A 24,934-nucleotide genomic window follows, 5' to 3' on the forward strand; every position below is an offset into this window, starting at 1 on the left:
ACCATGCTGGTAAAATCTTGTAAACACTGTCGTGTGATATGCAGATCACAGAATCTCACTTCGCTGAAATTATGTGAAAAACCCTCCTCTGAGAAGACAAATATAGTGTGTGATGAGCAATCAGGGGTAAAAATACTAACGAGAGGCAGAGCTCTGTATGCTGAGCGAGAGATCTCTTCCAGTGATTTATCTGCAGGGCGTTATCGTGCCAGCAGCACCCACAGCTACCACCATCAAACATGAAAGACAAATGACAAACTCTAAAGCAGTTTATTGGGGTAAAACTGCACAAAAAAAAAAAAAAAACTTGAATATCCTCCTTTGAAAGTACAGCATTTTTGGGCTGTTCTGCCTGTGGCTAAACACACAAATTGCATATCATACATCATTTAGTGTTATGAAGCATTTGGGTTCATGTTATTAAAGTCTGTATGACACTGTCTGCCCTGTATTTCATCATAAGAGGTCATGAACAGTCAGTTGTTTCACATTATGTTGCAGTTACGTTCTCATGTAATATATGTTTTACTTTATTTGATTTTATTGGTCTGATTCTTTGGGGGTCTGATATTGGACTGGGTTGTTTTTGGTCTGGTATTGGTCTGAGGCTGAGTCTTGGAGGGTCTGATATTGGTCTGGGACTTAGAGATTCTGGTATTGGTCTTGGTTTTTGGGGGTCTGATATTGGTCAAGTTCTGGCAGGGTCTGGTATTGGTCTGGTTCTTACAGGGTCTGGTGTTGGACTGGGTCTGAGTCTTAGGTGGTCTGGTATTGGTATTGTTCTGGGTCTTGGATGGTTTGATATTGGTCTGGGTCTTAGAGGGTCTGGTATTGGTCTGTTGGAGTGTATGATATTGGTCTATGTCTTAGAGAGTCTGGGATTGGTCTGGGACTTAGAGATTCTTGTACTGCTCTGGGGTTTTTGGGGGTCTGGTATTGGTCGAGTTCTTGGAGTGTCTGGTATTGGTCTTGGACTTAGAAGGTCTGGTAGAAGGTCTAGTATTGGACTGAGTCTTAGAGTGTCTGATACTGGACTAGGTCTGAGGAGGTCTGTATTGGTCTGGGTCTTAGAGAGTCTAGTATTGTTTTTTTGGGGTGTGGCATTAGACTTAGAGGGTCTGCTATTGGTTTGGGTCTGAGGGGTCTGGCATTAGTATTTGTCTTAGAGGGTTTGGTATTGGTCTGGGAATGTTTGGATCTGGTGTTCGTCTTGGTCTCAGGGGGGTCTGGTGTTGGTCTGAGTCAGGTGATCTGGTATTAGTCTTGGCATGTTTTCTCTCTTTTTGTGTGTGTGTGTGTGGGGGGTCTGGAATTTGTGTTAGTCTGGGTCTAAGGGGGTCTTAAGTTTTTTGGGGATCTGGTATTGGTCTGAATCTTAGAGGGTCTGGCATTGGTCTGGGTTAATTGGCTCTGGAATTACTCTGGGTCTTAGGGGGTCTGATATAAGTCTGGAACTAAAGAGGTCTGGTATTGGTCTTGGTCTTATGGAGTCCAGTATTTGTTTGGGTTTTGAAGGGTCTTGTATTGGTCTAGTTCTGGAAGGTTCTGGTATTTCTTCTTGAGTCTTTATTGACCAGCTCTAGTCTTCTGTGCCCTTTACACAGGTGAGAATCTGGTTATCTAAATGCTAAACTGTGTCCATGGGACCTAGCTTTGACCGTTCAGCATGGAGAGTGCTATTTTTATGCATCCTGTTGGCATATAGAATGGGCCTGATTCCAGTGTTCACAGGCACTTGGCAACTGTACTGGTCATGGTGCCACGCTCCACCTCATAAGGAAGGGTTTTATCAAAGATTAATTGAGCACTGCATGCCCCAAAATTCACAAAATAATAATTACCCAATACACTGATGGAAAGAGAGGCATTACTTGAATAAGGTATTAAATTATGGCTTAGTTGCTGTTACACTCAGATAAAAAATGAAGACTTTTAAACTGTATGTGTCGTTTACTGCCCTGTGTAATCACACTAACTAGATGCTCATTTAAGGGGTCATAGCTTCATAACAATGAACGCATTAGATATTGCCTGCTCTTTTATAGCCTTACCATACAACACACATGTATGACTCAAGGGAGTGCACAGAATCAAGGCACCAATGATAATGTCAGTGGTCACACTAGCCTCAATAATGCAGATTGGGTTGGCAGCAATGTCTATTTGTCCTCACAGAAATGAAAAACAAGTGGGCAATTCACCAGTGGCTTGAATGCTTCAAACCAGATTAAGCAGGTTTGCTGGTCTTAGCTAGTCTCCAACTTGTCAGGCTGGTCCTTTGAATGGTTTTAGAGGGGTTTGGGGTACTTTTCTGACCAGTTTAAATCAATTAAGAATAGCAAACCATTTTTTTTTTAGCTGGGCCATCAGACATTTGTTTTTATAATGGAATAATAAAATCATAAAATAATAATAATTGGATGAATTTTGGGGGATTCATTAGTGGTGGTAGTAAGGCAAGCATCACGATTACTCTTGTTAATACTGAGGATTAGGGATTTAAACAACACAAAAACTGTATTGTTAAACTTCAGCAATAAATCTACACCAGTGTTTCTCATCTGGTGGGTCAGGAAATCTGGTGGGTCGGTTTCTCATCTGGTGGGTCGGGACCTGAAAATGGGTCACAGGATTGTTTGGATTTGCAAATATCAGAGAAAGAACAATGCCAGGGTCATTCCACCATTGAACAATTTTCAGTGGCAGCCAATGGAAATTTTATTATATTAATCTCGCTTTTGGTGCTTTATACACACTAAGCAGGTTCTCTTGCAGTATTTCCCTATATTTTTTCTCCATCCATTCTACCTTCAATTCTAACAAGATGCCCAGTCCCTGCTGATGCGAAGCATCCCCACAGCATGATGCTGCCACCACTATACTTCACTGTAGGGATGGTGTATCTGGAGCCATAGGAAGTGTTAGGTTTGCGCCACACATAGCGCTTTGAGTTTTAGCCAAAAAGCTCTATCTTGATCTCATCTGACCACAAAATCTTCTCCCACATCACAGCTGGGTCACTCATATGCTTTCTGGCGAATTCTGGATGTGCTTTCAGATAGTACTTTTTGAGTAACGGCTTCTTTCTTGCCATCCTCCCATACAGGCCAGTATGGTGCTCTTGAAATGGTTGACTGGTGGACCATTACTCCACTCCCAGTCACTGAACTCTGTAGCTCCTTCAAAGTGACTGTTGGGCTCTCTGTGGCTTCTCTCACACGTCTCCTTATTGTAAGTTTTGAGGGATGACCTTTTCTATGCAGTGCCTGGGTGGTGTGGTGCTGCTTCCACTTCCTGATTATTGATCCAACTGTGCTCACTGGGATATCCAAACATATGGATATTATAATTTTTATCCAAAGTGACTTACAGAGCCCTTATTACAGGGACAATCTCCCCAGAGCAACCTGGAGTTAAGTGCCTTGCTCAAGGACACAATGGTGGTGTCCGTGGGGATTGAACTAGCGACCTTCTGATTACTAGTTACGTGCTTTAGCCCACTACGCCACCATCACTCCATTTTGTACCCTTTCCCTAATCTATGCATTTGTATTACAATATCTCTAACTTTTGTGGAATGCTCTTTGGTCTTCATTTTCCTTCAAATTCACAGCCTGACCAGTAATCCTTCAACAATGGGTTTTTTATCCAGAAAATGTGATTGCAACTTTAATGATTCACAGGTGGATGCCAATAGTGAAGTAATGTTGTCCTCGTTAGGGCAATTTTTTCATCGGAATAGCCTGGCAGCTTCCACAGCACAGGGGTTGAATACTTAAGCAAGCAAGATATTTCAGCTTTTTATATATTTATATTATATATTCCCAACATAAAACCTATGTCACCTAACAATAATTGATTTTGAGTTCCAGTGTTTTAAAATACAATATCAAACATAATGACATTTCAGTGCATCATTTGTAATTCAGTAATCTGAGATAATTGGTCAGGGGTCTGAATACATTTGCAAGGCGCTGTGTGTGTATATATATATATATATATATATGTAAATATGTGTGTGTGTGTGTGTGTGTGTGTGTGTGTATCTAGGCCATACTTTCACAATGGCAAAGAAAAAAAGACAAAATATCACCATGTTAAAAGACATTGTGAGCTCTAATAAGAAAACTTATAGGAAAGGCACAGAAAAGTCACCAACTATATGAATGACTATTCACCATGTGGCAACCTTACAAGCACAAATCAAAACACCTTTCCATGAGATTAGAGAATTCACATTTGATGTTGTGTTGTAAATACATGCAACCATGTTGAATGGCATGTCCTATTCAGCTGTCACGAACATCAGAGAACTAAAGCAATGGAAAAACAGAACATCTTGGAATTGCTTTGGAGGATGAGAGAATATATTTACTGTAAGCAAGGGCCTCAAGGAGACAGAAAGAGGCTGATTTATTGGCCCCACTAGTCCAAATAGAAACCGGCTCTTGTATGACCACCTCCGATTGAGATTGACCTCAGGGTCACAGAGGAAGGATTTCATCAGCGTCCCGATGCCTGGCAACCCGGAAAGGTGAATATGAGGATGCTGGCATCAATCTTTTAAATGATGCACTATTACAGAAGAGCTATGTCTGGCGACTGTGCGGTTATAAAGAGAATGATCGCCAACACCCGTGCCATCTCCTGCGCAGACATCAGTCTCACGCCACTGCAGTGAAACGCAATTGCATTGCCCGTCATACTGCACTGATTGTATTTCGATCTGTACGGCATAAACAACTGAGTGTCTGCACTGCAAAAAAATATTTTTCTTAATCAGTATTGTCATCATTTTCCAGAAACAAAATAGACTTTTTTCTTGTTTTAAGCATTATTCTAACAAAACTTGCCATGTTTGTGAGGTTGAAGTTTTACTATAGATGTTTATGTTTAAGACTAGACTAATTATAATGTACACCCTTAAAAGCCACCTTAAAATCTTTTTTTGCAATTTTGCAACAGCAAACCCACAAGCATTTTTGGGTGATTGTCACGAAACCTGTCAGGAAAATATCCTGGTCCTATTTTTCCCCAAAATCAAAATAAATAAGAAATATATATTTTGCCCAGAAAAGATGATGGCTATTTTTAGGGTGATAATTATTTGTTTATTTTGTTAGATTGTGACATTATTTTCATGACCATAGTCCCCAATTATCATTACTGTCTTGGTAATGTCATTACATTTTTATATATATATATATATATATATATATATATATATATATATATGCAATATCACACGAGCAAGAGTGCAATATGGCCCTGCATCTGCACTGCTGTGATTCGGCCGCAGGCCGAGTGTCGTAGGTAATTACAGCAGTGCTGATGTAGGGCCATATAGCATGATTGCGACTGTGATATTGCTTATATACAACAGTTCAATGAACAAGTACATTTAAAAAAATTAGGGAAAACCGTGTAAGGTCATAAAAAAGCATTTGTTCATGGAACTACTTTATTACGCGACGAATCAGAATCTGCCGTTGCTGGTTCAAAACAAACGATGCGTCCAAAACTCACGTGTAATTCAAAAAGTTCACTTCAGAAATAGTATCACGGCTTGTGCTGTTTCTAACAAGTTATTGGATAGACAGCTGGATATGTGTGTGTGTGTGTGTGTGTGTGTGTGTGTAGAGAGAGAGAGAGAGAGAGAGAGAGAGAGATGGAGCGTGTGCAATCACCTGTTGCCACACCCAATCAGAGATGCTGTCAGCATTTTCCGTGGAAAATAGATGCCTAAGTGGGGGTATTCCTCTCTATTTCACGGTAGCTGGTGAGTCATTCACTATAGAAACAGCGATGTCCTCCGACATTAAACAGTATGTATCCAATGTGGAAACTCCGATAAAAGGTAAGCACTTGAGTTCTGTAATAAATCAGTCTGTTGTGTCTCCCAGCATGAGCCTTAAGTCCGTTTAAAGCTATTTCCTAGTTTTGGTAATGTATTAGTAATACGAACGATCACGGAGCTAAGTTCTATGTAAACAATGACTAACAGATTCACTTTACATCAACAACTGGCTCATTTTACACACAAAAATGATCTTTTGCCACCACCTGCTGGCTAACATATGTCAAAAACAAAAGCCAGTAACTCCTAACAGATACACTTTAGTTTAGAACAGCATGAATGCAGAGTGATACACACACACAGTGATGTGTCACACCATCAGTGCTCATGGAACGTCTCTCGTCCAATCAGATTCGAGGACCGGAACTAACTGTGCTATGTATATATATATATATATATATATATATATATATATATATATATATATATATATATATATATATATATATATTATTATTATTATTATTATTTTATTTTTTACCCCAAACAGTTAAATAATCAACTTCCTCCAGAATTTATTGGTACTTTATTTCCAATAAAATAAATAAATAAAAATAAACGACAAGAATTTGTCCTCTGGGGGAAAAAAAGGATAATATATATTTATATAGACATATTTGAACGCCTAAATAATGATATAATCAACTTTCTCCAGAATATATTGACACTTTATTTTATAAATAAATAAATACATCTAAAAACAACAAGCATTGAACATCTGGGGAAAGGCTTTATAAAAGTATATTTGAACCCCAAATGAAATAATCAACTCTCTCCAGAATTTATTGGCACTTTATTTAATTATATAATTAATTATTATTATTATTAATATTAATAATAATAAACGACAAGCACTGGACCTCTAAAAGGCTAATAAATATATAATTATATAAACCCCTATACAATGAGATAATCAACTTTCCCAAGAATGTATTGGCAGTTTATTTTAATTTTATATAAAAAAAATAAAACGCCTAGAATCATCAGACCTAAATAGAGACTTAATGATTTATTTATATATTTTTGTATATTAAGACTAGCATTGCTCCTCAGGGAAAAATACAAAGCTAATATATATATATATATATATATATATTATAAATCCTAAACACTGAAATAATAAACTTTCCCCAGAAATCACTAGCCAGTTATGCTTGCCATTTTTCCTTCCTGACAAAGACGGCCATTGATACCCATGTCACGCATTGATCTGCCCACCTCGTAAATCATCTGTAAATTGTCGTCTTTTCAGTACAAGACATATTTTCCATCCATGATTCATCATTGACAGACTTCTTTGCACATACGTCCTAATTTAGTTGTTTTGTGTTTTTTTATTTGTTTGTCAAATGTTTGCCAACCTTCAGAAGAGAGAGAGAGAGAGAGAGAGAGAGAGAGAGAGAAGATGATTTTGTAATCCATCAGACAGCAGATGAATTGCCTTTGGGGCTATTTAATTTATTTTCATTCCACTTCTTTGAAAACTGTTGGCTCAGTATATTCAAACGTATTCATAAATCTTCCCGGATGGGCTTATGACTCCTGCAAGAACAGACGTGTGTGTGTGTGAGCATGAAAGAGAAAAGCAACACAAGCAACAAAAAGCAAGTTTCTTTCCTCTGTATGGCCTTGAATTCATTGCAGCGGCTGGTAAACATGGTCATTGACTCGTAAGAATCTAGTGTCTGTCTGAGAGTTTACGCTGTGAATTAACTGATAAGTGACTAGTTTTAAATACAACTGCTTAGAAATTGCATTTCCTTGATTTGATGCCGTTTACTGGTTCAAATAATATATATTTATACTTATTTATACAAATCAACATACTGAAGTTATTAATGTGAATTAGACGCAAACTAGAGTGAAAACATGTCCAGAATTTCAAAAGATTCAATAATATTTTAATGTCTATTTTTCGGCTGAAATGTCTGAATTGTTATTGAGAGGTTTTTCACTACATCCGCTCAAAAGTGTAAATAATACTGTATATTGTATACTATATACTGTACAAATACTGTATATCTGTGGATATTTCTGATAATTGGACCCTCTATTCTGTGCATTAATTATCTGGTTCACTGACTGAATGTTTGGTCCTACAAGTGTGATGAAATGTTAGAAAAATAAGTACCAAGGCAGAATATTCTGATTTGGCCACTTTAAAATGATGTTTTCATCTGTTTGCTTGTAAGCATATGTGCTTTGATGTGCATGCGTTTGAGCAGCTGATATGAATTATGTATAAATTATTTATAGAAGTCGCTTTGGACTATATGTAGCAGGTGCTATAAGATGATAAAAGAAATGTGACTTATATTCAGTAAAATACAGGTAGCCATAGAAATCTTGTATATCTTTATAATTTATAAGACTATATACTGTATTTCACTGTTCAGGTTGGAATTGTTCCCTGCCTGATCCAACACTTTTTATACAAAGTTAACTGATTGGCTAATCATCATTGATGGTGCTTTGGTTGTTTTTCTGGCCATGTGCTCTCCTGTCTAGTCCGTGTTTCATGTTCAGAGCATGATGTCTGGATCCTGACTCTTCGGTCTGGTTCTGCTAAGTTCTCCTGGGGGTCAATTCCTGTCCTGCCCTGTTTGTCAGTTCCAGCCCGGAGCATCAAATCCAGTCTGTCCTGTAGTATTCTGCCCTGGACTTTCGAGTTTTCCTCTTCGGGGTTGTTTGTTTGTTTGTTTTTTTATTTAAATAAAGCCATCATCTCATTTTATGAGTCCTAGCCCTCTCTGGGAAGCCTGAAAATCCACTCCAGGAAGAGCTCCCGCATGTGGACTTTCCCACCCTTGGTTAGCCAGATCCCCAGTCCTCCGATGACCCGTTCTACAAGACAGAGATGGAGGAGGAAGAACAGTCCTGGCTCATTATTCGGCATTACTGCTCACCAGGAGGTGGCGGTCGAGCCCACTACTGCCCGCCAGGAGGCAGCGGCCATTCCTAGTGCCATCCACCTTGAGGTCGTGGCTGTTCCGAGTGCCATCCGCCACGATGCGCCAGTCGAGCCGCTGTCGCTCGCCAGGAGGTGGTGGCTGTTTCCACTGCTGTGCTGCCGACTATCCAGAATAGGAGGAGGAGGAAAAGGGCATTTGCTGCTCTGCCACAGTCAGTGTCATTGGCCACAGAGGCCATTCCCATGCTGCTGCCAGTGTCCTCGGCCACAGAGGTCCTATTTTCCTTGCATATCCTGCACAGCATTATATTTACACATAACCAAAACCTCCTCCAACTTTAACACTTTCTATTTCTGCTTTACAAGCGCTAATATTTCCTTCAAGATATACAATTATTATTACACTATTTATTGAAAAATTTGTGTCTTTTATCATATTGATGTTGTCACCATTTCATAAAAGCAATTCGACACTTGAGGCTTTGTGATGCAGTGTTTTTACAATGGTTAAGGGATGTTCTTAGGCACAATAAGAAGTAATGTGTGACCTCTCTTGGCTTATTGCTTTAATCAAATCTGATTAAACAAATCTGATATAATATAGGTTCTCACCAATATTTGACGGTACATGGCCCCGTCCATCCCTTTGATGCGGTGAAGTTGTCCTGTCCCCTTAGCAGAAAAACACCCCCAAAGCATAATGCTTTCATCTCCATGTTTGATGGTGGGAATGGTGTTCTTGGGGTCATAGGCAGCATTCCTCCTCCTCCAAACATGGCGAGTTGAGCTTGATTTTGGTCTCATCTGACAACAACACTTTCACCCAGTTCTCCTCTGAATCATTCAGAGGTTCATTGGCAAACTTCAGAAAGGCCTGCACATGCGCTTTCTTGAGCAGGGGGACCTTGCGGGCGCTGCAGGATTTCAGTCCTTCACGGTGTAGTGTGTTACCAATTGTTTTCTTGGTGACAATGGTCCCAGCTGCCTTGAGATCATTGACAAGATCCTACCCTGTAGTTCTGGGCTGATTCCTCACCGTTCTCATGCAACTCCACGTGGTGAGATCTTGCATGGAGCCCCAGACCGAGGGAGATTGACAGTTCTTTTGTGTTTCTTCCATTTGCGAATAATCGCACCAACTGTTGTCACTTTCTCACTAAGCTGCTTGGCGATGGTCTTGTAGCCCATTCCAGCCTTGTGTAGATCTACAATCTTGTCCTTGACATCCTTGGACAGCTCTTTGGTCTTGGCGATGGTGGAGAGTTTGGAAGCTGATTGATTGATTGCTTCTGTGAACAGGTGTCTTTTATACAGGTAACAAGCGGAGATTAGGAGCACTCCCTTTAAGAGTGTCACCTGGGAGCCAGAAATCTCTGATTGAAAGGGGGTTGAATACTTATTTCCCTCATTAAAATGCAATTCAATTTATAACATTTTTGGCATACGCTTTTCTGGATTTTTTTGTTGTTATTCTGTCTCTAACTGTTCAAATTAACCTACCATTAAAATTATAGACCGTTCATTTATATGTCAGTGAGCAAACATACAAAATCAGCAGGGGATCAAATACTTTTTTCCCTCAATGAATATCACCAGTTTCTCCATAGCAACAGGATGCAAGAGTGTCAGCCTCTGTCATTCAGTCACTCTCTGCAATTTAACTCCATCCTTTGACCTCAGCTCACGATAGAGCACTGATCCGCCTGCATATCTGCACTGGGTCTCTTGCGGCTGCCTCACACAGATAACACTATATTGTCATTTTGCACTGGTCTGCACCTCATTTTCTTAAGGGCAGGAATGATCTCACTGACCTCATATCCTGTCCAGCCCCCCGGCCTCTCTGTGCACTGAACAGACTGAATGAACGGTCCTTTCCTAGGGCTACACTGTTATCACTGAGTGAAGGATGCAGGAATTGCACGTTCACTGCCATCAGGGTTGCCAGAAATATTTCAAGCCCAATGACAACTCAAAACCCACCCAAATGTAATGAAAACTAGCCCAATTGTCCAGTGTCTAATCAGATTAGACAACAGCTGGATTCCCACAAAGGACCTTAAAATAAACTTATATATATATGTTAAGTTTAAAGTTTTGTCCTTTTGTCTTACCCAAATTCTTAATATCACACACTGTTTTTTTTTTTTTAACACAATCTCATACAATAAAGGTCAAACAAGAACTTGTCCAGTGACAAGCAACGTGGGCAGCCAGCTTCAACTCTGCCTCTTTCACAGCAACATTAGTTCTTAGAAAGGAACTGCCTGTGTCAAATAATGTTCTGGCATTTGAGAAAGGAGCCGCATTTCTTTTATGTTTTTCAGTCCAGCATGAGCTACCAAATCACCGTAGTGGGCTCTGATTTCACATTTGCAATATTTGCAGAACGCTTTTCTATCATCATTTGGAACACTTCGAATCCACTCCTTTAATCCTTTCTCTGTCTCCCATTCTTTGTGATATTTCTTTCCATATTTTCCCCATTTACCTGACATTTTAGAATGCTGCTTGTTCATCCACGGACAAACGAACCGACGCTTCTACAACCTCTATGACGCTCTCATGTGACGTGATGATGTTTGATGTTACGTCAAAAACACATGTGACGCGTCTACTCGCCCGCCGCAGCAGTTGTTGCCAATTCCCGGGGCTCAATACCCACTAATAAACGGTTCCCTTTTAATTTTTTCTTTGTCTACAATTTTATTTTATTTTTTTATTTTTTTTGCGGCCGCATTACATAATAAATCTAGCCCAAAAAAACGCAACCCGCGACTCTGTAATTTTTCCCGCGACTCCTTTTTTAAAATAGCCCAATTGTGCGGGAAAACCACTACCCTGGCAACACTGACTGCCATATTTCGAGTCGAGTGAGAAAATCACGAGGTGGGAAAACAAGGCGAGCTGCCTTGACATGAAAATATGGACATTATTGTTGAATCAATATGTCAGGCTTTTCAGGAGGAAAATTAACGTTCTCAGCATGACATTGGTAAACATGTATGTGGTATACAGTATTTTATTTGTACTGGTTTAGATGCTGGTGCACTACAGTTATACTACACATGTTTTCTCTATTTTGTCTAATAGAATCAGGATACTGCATATATTTTTGCTAAATGATTTTTATGTGGCTCACTGTACATACAGTATCGTGGCAGTTTCCTGATAAAATGAACACTAGATATAACAACAATTAATTTTATTTCCTTTCACACATATCACGAGTAAAACAGAAGATTATCCGTTTATAAAATCTTTAGCCCAAGGTGTACTTCGAACTTGGCGTGAATGCTTAGCTGGCCTTTCAATGTATACTTCATTTGAATTTGTGCACATGCACGCTTCGACTGCTATGAGAGGCTGGACTATTTTGTCTTCAAGAGTTTAGACACATCTTTATATTCTTTCATACTCAAGTTATACTGATGCAGGTATCTCCTGACATACTCACACACAAGCTCTTGACATGCACATCCACTGTTGTTGTTTCTACAATCGTCTCCTGTTGTTTAGCAGCTTCTTCTAGTGCTTCTGTCAGCAACTGCTCGACTGTGAGTGCTGCCACCATGTAGACACACTACTAAGTGCAAATAATTCCAGGTGCATACTTTTTGCTCTGTTCCTCACACCATGCTATCTTCTTACATCTCAAAACTTTTACTACAGCGCATGACTTTAAACTTTATATTTTAATGTTTGCATTACATAACCAACTACATTTACAAGCTTGTTCAAACTGAATTATATTGCATGTTAGCTCAAATTATAGAGCATTGCATTTGCAGTGCAAAGCTCCAAAAGTCCTCAAGTGCAAGCGCACCACAAAATGATAAAAAAGGACTTACATATTGATCTGTTTCTCACCCACACCTATCATATCACTTCTGAAGATATTAATTTAACCACTGAAGTCTTATGGATTACTTTTATGGTACCTTTATGTGCTTTTTAAACATTCAATTCAAACCTAAAATGCTGAGATATGCTTTTAAATATCTTCATTTGTGTTCAGGTGAAGAAAGAAAGTCACACATCTGGGATGGCATGAGGGTGAGGAAATGATGAGAGAATAAAAATGTTGGGGTGAACTATCCCTTTAAGTCCTTTTTTACTATAAATTCTCCTTCCTGCCCAGTAGGTGGCGATATGCACAAAGAAAAAAATCACCAAAAACAAAAGAAGAAGAAGAATGTGTAAGTGGAGATTGATCCTAAAAAGGACTTGCATATTGATCTGTTTTTCAACCACACCTATCATTTCGCTTTTTGAAACATGGAATTAACCACCAGGGTATCATGGATGCCTTTATGTGATTTTTGGAGCTTTCAAGTTTTGGTACCCATTCACTTGCCTTATATCAGCCAACTTGGGCTTGCCTATTTATTTAATTTAACAATTAATTATAACTCACATTTTGGCATCATTTAATTATTATTATTATTATTATTATTATTAATCATGGAATCAATGTTTCCCATAAAAATATTAGCGAATGCTATAGTTAGATACGTTGTCAATCCGCCAATGGCTGAATAAGGAAGATTTATTTTTTAATATAACTGGCTTGATGCGTTACGTGCAATGCTATATTGCGATTTAAATCTTAATTCAATCAATCGTGCGGCCTAAATGGATACCATAATGGTGTCTCTAGGTATCACAGCATTTTTTTTCCTTTTTCCATGTCCATATTTTCACAAGTACGTTCATTTCCTGATCATAACCGAAAAAAACTAAACAAAAAAACACGAATTGTCTAGATTGTATATTTTCTAATGTCTGAACTGGGGATTTTGATTATACTTGCAATTAATTTTTATATACAATGAGTACTTTCTAAATAAAATTTATATTTCTAGATAACTTTATAGATAGACTTGGTTTAGATAAAAATAATACCTACATAATTTGCTATACGCAATGCATAATTTAATTTAATTTAAAATGACTGATCTCAGTTCAGGACACTTTGTGCTATCAGTAAAGGGTTAAAATGTTGACGCATGAGTCATGTGACAAAGCAACATGGCACCAATCTCAGTAGAGTTTGTCTATGTGAGAAACACGAACAAAACTAGTATCTGGTAACAAACCTAATTACGTTTTTACATTGAAACCTGTTTGAGTCAAAAGATCAGAGTCTCTAGATTCATCCAATATGCCATTTTAACAATTTGAGTCATTTATTGTGAAACGGCACGCTGTTAAACACAAAGACAACATATGTGGACTATAGCGCTATTTTCCCCTAAAACAATTATTTATTCACTGTGTATTTTCAAATTGAGAATAATTGGGCTCATCCAAAAGCTGAAAAATATTAATTTCAGAGGCTTTACATGGAATAAGGTTGAAAATAAGGTGAATATTGAACTATTCTGAGACCAGTGCAGACAGACAGCACACTGGAGGTTAAGTCATTCACTAAATAGGGAGCAAGGGAGCATCCTGTAGCTTTCGATACAGTTTTATTCTAAGTTCAGTTTCAGATGGCAGATGATGTTTGGATCACTCAACATGTTTGGTAGACGTGGGACAATGATAACCAGTACATAGATTCACCATTTATAATGGATAATGGACCACTTTATTTGAACATGGTTGGCAGTGATTGGATGATGCTGGACATTACTTTGAATCAAAATTATTAATGCTAATTTCAGATTGGTAAAATGCTTCAGCACCGGCTATCACTTGTTTATTTGACAGTGCAAAGAGAGAACATTGATGTTTTATTACCAAAGTAGGAAAAACATTGTAACATTAAAAATAAAAATGATTTGACTTGATTTGACTTTTTAGTTTTTGATTTGTGCTTTTCACAATACACATTGTTCCAAAGCAGCTTTACAGAAAATCAGCTGTAACATCTCCAAAACATGAATGATTTACTCTGACACCTTGGATGCATCATCATTTAAAATCAATAGTTTTCAGTTTCAGTTAGTAGAAATCCATTGTAGAAATGTAGTTTTCACAGTCAGCCATGATTCCTTTAATCAGTGAGTGAAAGTGTCAAATAACAGTTACTGAGATTAAGCGAGTAGTATTCGGCTGGTCATGTGTTTCTAACATGTAGAATAAAACAGCTTTTATAAGGTTACTGATATGACTGGAGTCTTCATTTTAATGTGAGTGCTCATGATTTCCTACATACATTGTCAAATTACAATTCATGTCTGTAGGAGTTTTTTTTAACTTTTTAAAGGTGCAGTATGTAAGATTCAGAAACCCTTGTTATTAATGACACCTGTGGCCGTTAAGTGAACTGCAGTAGCTATCTGTTGTTCATGCTCGCGCTCATGCACACACTCCATAGGGACATGAACGAGCAAAGACCAAAACAATGACGGAACGTACAAAGAGACTGAACGTGATTCACCGGCATCATGCTACCAGATGAGGTAGTGTAATTAAAATTACACAGTTATGATTATTTTACTACCAACTTTGAGACTGTATATTATATTTGACTCTCCAGTGCTGGAACAGGGCTAAAACAAAGTGTGGATATACAGTAGGTCTGACTATACGAGACTGTAGTAATCACTTTTCTTTGCATGATACATTGACTGCATTTATATGATAGCCTATGTCAGCGTTAGCTAGCTAGCTTTATCAATAGCTGTTAGCTACATTTGGTGGATGATGACAGTAGCTGTTTATAAAATCGACTGTACATTATAAATATGTAGAACAAATTTTTAGTCCAACTAACACTTCAAGTGGTTGTTCTCAATCAAGAACGCTCATATCGTTAGTTTCTTTTGGAAACCGGCACCAGAAAACAGTCCAGCAGCAATTCGAATCATTATGCCGCTGCCCAGAGGTTAGTGAGATTACAATGGATAGAATACATCTGGGTTGCAGTCTCAGGTGTGTGAACAGTACATTACTTTTGATTTTGTTTTTAAAATTATATCACTAAAGTGTAGACCACAAATGTGGATTGCTGAACAATCCATTAAACATTCAGTATTGTGCTGTGAAAAAAGGCATTGTGTTGTTTTTGCTCAAACTTGACTCTGTGTGAGGTCAATTCCGATGAAGCGAGTGTAAATAGTTTTTTTATATTATTCTATTACAGCATATGTTTTGAGACCAGTTCATGGTATGTAAAACCTTTGACATGATTAGTAATAAAATGAAGAGTTACCATGAGAGTTTGGGCTGAAGGTCAGGGTGTTCTCATCGTTCCAGGCCACAATTACAATCTCATCTGGCCGAGACGGCACGTCAGGGGCACAATGAGGCCGCTGAACAGAACACGGTTATTTCATCACATACTGCTCTACACAAATCTAACAATCATTTCCAAATAAGAAAATAAAAGAGCCCGCAGGAGCAGCAGAGAGGCTGATTAGCCCTTGCCTGTGATGCCGTCACGATAGCGGCATAGACTTTATTGCGTTTAGAATTATAACAGCATGTCATTATTACGCTCCGCTAGATATCCCGAGGCAAAGTCACCCGACTCAAGTCTTTCTCTGAACACGAACAAGACCAAAAGGACCAAAAAACATCAATCGCCCTACACTGTAAAACATCCGTAAACTCTGTGAACAATTAAAGCTGAAGCTTCATCTGGATCTTATTTACAGGTTTTTTGGCTTGATGTTTGTGTCATTTTTATTCTCTTGTCCTTCGATATTTCCATCAGGTTTATTACCTGCCCCAGTGTGCACTGCACTGACACAACTGTCAGACAATTTTATTAATGGCAACAACAATGCCTTTCAAAGTGACCTCTCCTCATTCATTAAGACATGCAGGCGGACGAGTCGACTAGCTAATGTGAGGCGACAGATTCCACACTTGTCCAGTGATCGTGGCGATCTCTCCCATGGCGGTGTGTTAAATCTCAGTACCTGTCAATCACATGCCAAATGCCACTCAACATGAGAGATACAGGTCTGTTCTCACATTCTGTACATCAAACATGAAATGTCATGCCTGTTTATTAAATGCCAGCCACTTTAGTCATTGGCAGCTTTCTTGTGTATTTTTTGCCTGCTCTTTGGATCAGGTCTTGACATGTGCAAAAGGGCGTTACTGCCACAACAGCAGTTTTAATTACATGTTAAACCACAAATAACTGCCTGTCTGGAGAATAAATCTGTCGAATGGCTCATTATGATTTAGCTTTCAGATAGCGCCAGGTTGGATTGAATTGGCCATGCCCCACAGGATGTTCAATTGGAACTTACTGAAATGCAATTCAAAGAAATTCAACACAACAGAGGACAACAGTCACACAACAGAGGAATTTCATTAGTCTAACACAAGTTGTATGACATAACAGAAATCATAACATCATTAACTTGGACCAGTTCTGCCTATTTATTTTGTATATGAATTTTTTTTCCTCAACTGACTAGACATATTTCTCTAAATTAGGTTCAGTATTGTCAAAACAATTAACATAGATCAATTCAGATTAAAATTTTGACCAAAAAAAAAAAAAAGATGATTTTAAACCATAAATGTTGGCACACAGCACCACACATTGTCCACTACATATTGTTTTAGATAACTTAATCTAATTTATATATATATATGATTCAAATGAACAATTCATAATAATTAAAGTAATCCAAACTATAATATATAGGGCAATCACATATATATAACAATTCAGATATTCAGATTGAAATATATTGCATTAATGTGGCAGATGAGTAAAGCATTGACTAGACAATACAAACAGTGACTAGACAATACGAACAGTGGCTTTACAAGTCAACGTTGTTTGTTGTATTCCCATAGGGTTTAGAAACCCAGCAGTCCACAACAATCCATTTTGCAGTTGAGTTTGTCAATCTGTCTTGTGTGCATTCTTGCGCTCCATCTGCACAATTTTTAATTGCTGGTCTATACATATGCATCAGATGGATGCTTTAAGATCATCTAACTGATTTTTAGCATCATAAACAGCTTGTTTTACAGATGCTGTGTTTACTTAAAAGTAGCTGAAACTTTGATTATTGAAACTTCATCCAGCTGTTCTGAGTCATATTTTGACCGGCTCTCATTCTATGGCTGTGAGGCTTGTTGAGGCGCGCTGACTGCCCACTGCTGATGTGGCTCTTGAAAACATATTCTTTTATTCTGAAATTTACGAACAGGTCAGGAAGCATGATTGATTGCGTTAATTGTTTTAGTGTGTTACTTACTACATTAACGTGCTACATTGACAGCCCTAATGATAAATACACATTTCAATATGTTATTCGCATTTCCATCATTAAAGGGCACCTATTATGGGTTTTTAACGTGCCTAATTTAGTTTTAAAGGTCTCATACAACAGATTTACATGCATCCAAGGTCAAAAAACACTTTAATTTGCTCATAATCTAAATTGTAGCATTACCTTTTTTTTCCCAGTGTCAAAAACGACTCATTCAATGATCCGTTCTAAAGCATTCATTCTAAACTCCTCCTTTCAGAGAGCCTACTCTGCTCTGATTGGTCAGATGCCTCAGTCTGTTGCGATTGGTCTAACGCTTATTGTAGTGTTTGAGGGCGGGTCAAAGCTGTTCGCGAGCAGCCAATGAAGACCAGAGGCAGGTTTTTTGTAACCAAATTAAGTAGGTTAGTACAGGAAGTCTGGAATTACTAACGACTCATGGTCAGAATCGATCCTTTCTTTTGGGTGTCAATAACTCAACTTTTTTTACATTCACAAACATTTATATAACACACTACATGAATTGTAATATTTGAAAAAACATTGAAAATTGAAATTAATAAATGTATATAAATATAGTTGAATTGCTTTATTCATTTTTATTTCACTTCCTTAAAGCTGAAGTCATTTTTGCACCACCAGCCGCAACAAAACCTCTGTTTTCAAACAGATACTCCATCTGTCTGCCATTGGTCGAACAAAAAATAGTCAAAACAATACACTACACTTAACCTTCCATTTCTAGTGTGATGAATGAACAGGAAGTATTAGCAACCAAAAAAATGTGCATCTCTTTCTTGTCTCATTATTTAATCAGACAGCCAAATATTAAATATATATATATATATATATATATATATATATATATATATATATATATATATATACTGTATATAATTGTTACTATTATTATTCAAATTGGATTATAACCATATTTATCTCTGATATGATAACGGATGCCACTCGCTGAATTAAACATGCACCTTGATGAGGTCAAGTGAAAATATAACACACTTTGAAACGTTTATCTTCATTATCTTCTATAATCACAGTGTTCAGTATACAGTGCATATTGTATAATAAGTAGTAAGCTAGTATTCTGTACCAAACATAGCCGAAGTGTCAAACAGCAGAGGACAATGCTGTAACACATCACATGAAATGAACAATGACTCACAATGAACAATGAATTTCCTGAGCGTAAAAGTTTGTGGATGAAGAGAAAGTGCAGCAGCATATAGCTCATAATAGTGTCCTCATAAACGCTTCATAATCATTTTCCACAGATGTTTTCTCACTAACTTGCTGTTTTTATCTCCGGTGAAAAATTCTGAGAACTGAAAATAAAAACTTGAACACCTTGCAGTTTCATTCTGACCTTCCAGAACTGTAAACTAAAGCAGTGTATTAAAGCACAATAACAAAATATTATTTGTGAAGTGTACTTGTGTAAAACCGGCCTCCAAGATGATAGAGTGTTCTGAAAGTGTTAAGTGTGACCTCTTAGTAAAGAAACAGCACACCTCTCCTAAACAAATTACATGATTTGAGGTATCATTCATGTCTGTAGCACAAACGCAGCTGGAAACTTTCAAAGTAAACTTTTAATACTTTGGTTTAGAAGACTGTTCATATCAGTAGAATCCCCCAGATCATCACCGACACTCCACCTGGTCATCTAATGGTTAGACGGAGGCCTGGAGAGGCCTTCAAGCCACAGTGTCTCGCACACACTGTGAAATTTGGTGGAGGATCGGTGATGATCTGGGGGTGCTTCAACGAGGCTGGAATTGGGCAGATTCATCTTTGTGAAGGACGCATGAATCAAGCCATGTATAAGGTTATCCTGGAAGAAAACTTGCTTCTTTCTGCTCTGACAATGTTCCCCAACTCTGAGGATTCTTTTTTCAGCAGGATAATGCTCTACACGGCATAGCTAGGTCAATCAAGGTGTAGATGGAGGACCACCGGATCAAGACCCTGTCATGGCCAGCCCAATTTCCAGACCTGAACCCCATTGAGAACCTCTGGAATGTGATCAAGAGGAAGATGGATGGTCACAAGCTATCAAACAAAGCCGAGCTGCTTGAATTTTTGCACCAGGAGTGGCATAAAGTCACCCAACAGCAATGTGAAAGACTGGTAGTGAGCATGCCAGGACACATGAAAGCTGTGATTGAAAATCAGGGTTATTCCACCAAATATTGATTTCTGAACATTTTTGGATATGGGAGAAATGTTGTCAGTACTTTAAAGAATAAGACAAAAAAAATTATTTTACTCAAACACATACAGTACTTATAAATAGCAAATCCAGAGAAACTGATAATTTTGCAGTGGTCTCTTAATTTTTACAGTATATATTTCTCTGGTTGAAAAATAAATAAATACATTTATTTGATAAGTAAATTTGCTCTGAAATGGCTTAAAAGTATCATTTTTTACTTGAATATTATCAAAAGTACTGATGTTGTCAGCTTTGCATTAGTCGGATCTAATAAAGTTTGATGTCTAACTAGTTGCAAGTGTCTTGTGTATAATTGCATGAGGCGTGATTCATGAATTCTCCTAATAGTCTAATTTTAGCTACAGTAGATTGGGTACTCTACTGTTTTATTTATGTATGTTTCCACTTTGGTTAGCTCACATTTTTTTGTCCTAATGAGAAATAAGAATGCTTGTTATAATTATCACTAACACATTTGCCGGTGTGTAATGAAAGAAAGCGTCCCAGGCAACGAGCAGCTGACTTTATCCATCTTTTATCTGGCCGTGTGATTTTGAAAATTCCCTCTGAAAGCATTCTCGAGGTAAACGCCTTTGATGTTAAATGTCATTATACTGCATAAAACATCCCATCATGAGCGCAGGATGACAGCACGTCTTGTTAAGGCAGAGCGCTCTTCATCGTGATAATCCAGTAGATAAAAGTCACACTATGCTATCAGGTTGTTGTCTTTGAGATGTTTGGACAAAATGGACTTGATGGACTCTGAATGATCTTCACAGAGATGAAAATTACCATATCGCTATCAAATCATCTGCAACATATTTGTCCATGAGCTAGTCTTACACGGGACTTTTGATTATTAGCATAAATGCTGGTGCACTGTAGTCTTGAAACACCAGAGTCTGTTCACTGCCCATCTGATGCATATTGCCAGGGGCGTAGATTCCCGGGGGGGACTCACGAGTTGCAAGACAAAGAAGTATTGTGTAACTAGTCCGATGACACGCTCTTTAGGAAACTTAATGGCCAAATAAGAAGCGCATTAAAACCATTGTGATATTCACAATGTTGCCTAATTTATTATATTGCCAGCAAAATGATCATGCCTAAACCGTGAATTATTTGACATATATCACTTAGCCGTAGCTGTAACCTCCCTGCCAGACATAGTGTCACGCATTTATTTTCCCAGATGCGACTCATCACAGCTGTGCAACCATGTTTTTCTTTTCAAAAGCATGTCAATATAGCAGATGTGCAAAGGCCAACTTCTACAAAAATATATTTTAGAGACAAGAATTATAACCACATAATGATCTTTTCATATGCTAATGGTAAAAGGAAAGAAAAACTTTCTATCCACATTTCTGCACTTGTTTTTAGGTGCTTAATTTGACATAGAGCAGCTGGAATCATGATAAATTCAGTGCAAAGGCTCCCTTTTCTACAGTGATATATATCTTCATTATTGTGCCACTTACTATTCTCTGTTGTGTTCGTGGGTCTTTGCACACCTTAAAGGAATAGTTCTCCCCAAAAATGTAATTCTGACAAAATTTAATCACACACTAATGACCCCTTATTATTTTCTTTCCACCATGAAATAAAAGGAGATTTAAGGCAGAATGTCTGAGGTTCTATTTACAATTAAAATTGATGGTGATTTTTACTGCCAAGCTCCAGTGTAAGGACAAAAAAGCACCATAAAAGTATCATGAAAGTAGTCCATACAACTCTATATTACAAGTCTTCTGAAGCAATACAATAGATTTGTGTGAGGAACAGACCTACAATTTTTTTAAGTGAACTATTCCTTTAACAGCTGATTTTGTAAGTGTAGGTTTAGTGCTGTTGCATGTAATAAAGGAGGTAAAACAGCATTAACATACCTTGCAGATGGAGTTTGCTCTCTGGGCTCTGGAGCAGAACTGAACTGACCGAGTCCAGATTATCATATGTACTGCAGCCAAGTGGACCGGTCCGAGTCTCCGTCACCTGAACAAAGACAGAAAACATTTAAAATAATTTTTTACGTGATTTCTAAAACAATAAACTAGACTCAATGGGAAATTCACAGCGGCAGCAGGGCATCATTTATTCATTAGCAGCATAATAGTCTCACTGACTATATGATGAATATTACACACAAAACTGGCAAGAGCTGCTGAACTCGACAGTGGTAACGTGATTGGATAATTCAAGTCGCTGTCCTGGGCAAAGGGCTCGAGACTTGACCAGAGTCTCCGTTGGGTTGCTTAGGGATGTGTGTAGCATCTGTGGACGCCTTAGCATAACTGGTTGCTAGTTTAAATGTCGTGATCATATGTGAAGCGATATGTCAGGAAACATGCTTGTGTGTACGAACATACAACCTTATTTAAGGTTGGTTTTTTGTGAAATTAGAAGGCACGTGAAACAACGTATCCATATAAATACCTTTTTAAATCAACATAGTTGAATGTTGATTTAACTTAAACTAAAGTGAGGCGAGTAATTTCATAACTCTGTATAAATAGCACAGGGTGACTCGTCTCGTGTAAAATCATTTAGAGTTTGTGTCTGGAAGATTGATTTAAAAGACACTATATGGGTGCCATTTGCAGTAGTGAGATTAATAAAATGGCTTGTTTATATTGATGACCTGTAATAAATTCTACAGAAAAACTGAAATAATGTGAGTATGAAGCAAAGTGCAAAGCCGAATCATCCAGCTTTAATTTAAATTCATTATTTTTAAACTTGGGTGGAGCGTAAGATTGGTAGATTGTTGAATGCTTTTAAAGTCATGCAGTAATTAGGTTCTATGGTTGAACTTGTTAAGGGTTTATAAGCCAATGATCTGAGCAAAAGTTGAGATTCGTATGTAAGAATATAACTAATGAGTTGTTTACCTGCATGAAGCATTAATCTAGGGCAGGAGCAAAGTCATGTTATAGTGAACAGATGAGTAGAAGTTTTTCGAATCGCTTGCTTAATGGTTGTCAGGCTGCGTGGCGAGGCGAACTCTGAAGCTGTGAGGAGGCGAGACATGCTTGCAGAACGATTCTGAATAATTTGTCACACGGCGCATGGTCTGCCTCTTACGTAGCTGCATTTGGCTCATGTCTGTTTGGACAGAATCTGTATATATATGTAGTGAACTTTAGCATGGTTGGAGCGGGTGTCGCTGCAGCAGTGTCCTTGAGCTAAAACATCTGCGTTGATTTAAAAAAGATGTTGTAATTATAGAAGCGGTTGTTTGGGAGGGAGTTTGCTTGTTGCATGATTGCACCACGTGTTCCATCGCACTCCGAAGGGCACATTGGAGGGAGAAACAATTGTGGTAGTAATGTTGGAAGAAACTAAATAGCTGAATAGAGCACACCCTAAATGAGCTGTACGGTGAGGTAATGAGGCTTACAGGAATCACCTGTGTCGTTTCTCTCGCTTTTGAATAAAGCTGTAATTGAACTCGAATGGCATGAAGCTGGAACGGCACCCGTTCACGGTGGCAGCTTGTGCGATGGGCCGCGAACGGGTCAATATAAATTAACCACATTTTATTATTTAAATGGAAGAGCTTTTCTGATGAAGGCGAATGCTTTACAGTGAATTTGTATCCGATGATCCGAGTCACTCGCATGGGTCTGTTCGTGGGCAATGGATGGGGATGAATGCCGAAAACTCTCTGTGTCACATAGAGGTATGCAACTGTTTATATACTCTTGCTCTGGCTGTGTGATTGGTCGGAATAAATTAATTTGCTCCTCCCGAAATTTGATAATGAAATTACATATAAAGTAATTTGTTGTCCCGTAAATGTGTTAAAAATGCTGACGTATGTATTTTAAAGCAGGTCTAGTATAATTTTTATACAAAGTTTTAAACTCCACAGCGCCCCTCACTTTTTCCCAATGGGAATCTGTGGTCAAATATGGTACTGCAATGAGCCCTTATTGAGACACATTGGGGCAGAAATTAATCTGCCCATAAACGTAGCACCAAACCAAAGGTAACTTTAGTATTAGTGCGAACATGGTGAGCAATATCAATGGATGTGTGTGTAACTGCATGTAGTTTCTACTGCAGATTCAAGATAAATTGACTATCAAACAACTTGGTCCTGAAAAGACATTAAAACAGATATATATAAAAAATAGTTTGGCACTCAAAAGATAAGGGTACTGCAGGTGATAAGACATTGTATGTTTTGTATGATGAAAAACTGTCTATCAAAAAGCCTTGGCTCTTTTTTTTTTATTTACTGTGATTTAAAACATTATCATTAGAAAACTTTTAGATTTTAGTGTGGAAATGGCATGTAGATAGTTATTTTCTCTCCCTCTCTTCCTTGGGGTTCTTCAACTACAATTTACATTATTTTGATACATTTTGATCTGTAACAAGTCAAATTTTGAAGTAGGGCTGTCGATTTAACGTGTTAATTTAGTGAAATTATTTATATAAAAAATAATGCATAAAACAAATTAACAAAATTAATCATGTCCCATGACCGTAATAAGGAATATTTCTTCTGTATGAGCAATTCAAGCATGGAGTACCACCTGTTTTCTCCAGGGGGCAGTAAGCGAAACTCACTGTAAAGGCAAGGTGCAGCTTATACAGAGCACAAACTAGATTTACTGAGGGCAGACATCACATGATGAGAACACATTCTTGCATACAAACACAGCTTGTTGGAGCACATATCCGAATGCAGGGATCTCAAGATGTAAGTTTCAAACTTCGTTTAACTTGACTCA

General features: G+C 38.0%; 1 protein-coding gene across 1 annotated transcript in view; it reads right to left on the reverse strand.

Annotated features, from left to right (window-relative positions):
- LOC127633161 (BMP/retinoic acid-inducible neural-specific protein 1) overlaps positions 1-24,934 on the reverse strand; it is a 226,750-nt gene that overhangs the window by 25,801 nt on the left and 176,015 nt on the right. The window contains exon 5 of the mRNA XM_052112045.1: positions 22,082-22,187. Within this exon, the coding sequence (XP_051968005.1) occupies positions 22,082-22,187 (106 nt within the window). The remainder of the gene's footprint in view (positions 1-22,081; positions 22,188-24,934) is intronic.

Source organism: Xyrauchen texanus, chromosome 3, assembly GCF_025860055.1.
Source record: "Xyrauchen texanus isolate HMW12.3.18 chromosome 3, RBS_HiC_50CHRs, whole genome shotgun sequence".
NCBI lineage: Eukaryota > Metazoa > Chordata > Actinopteri > Cypriniformes > Catostomidae > Xyrauchen > Xyrauchen texanus.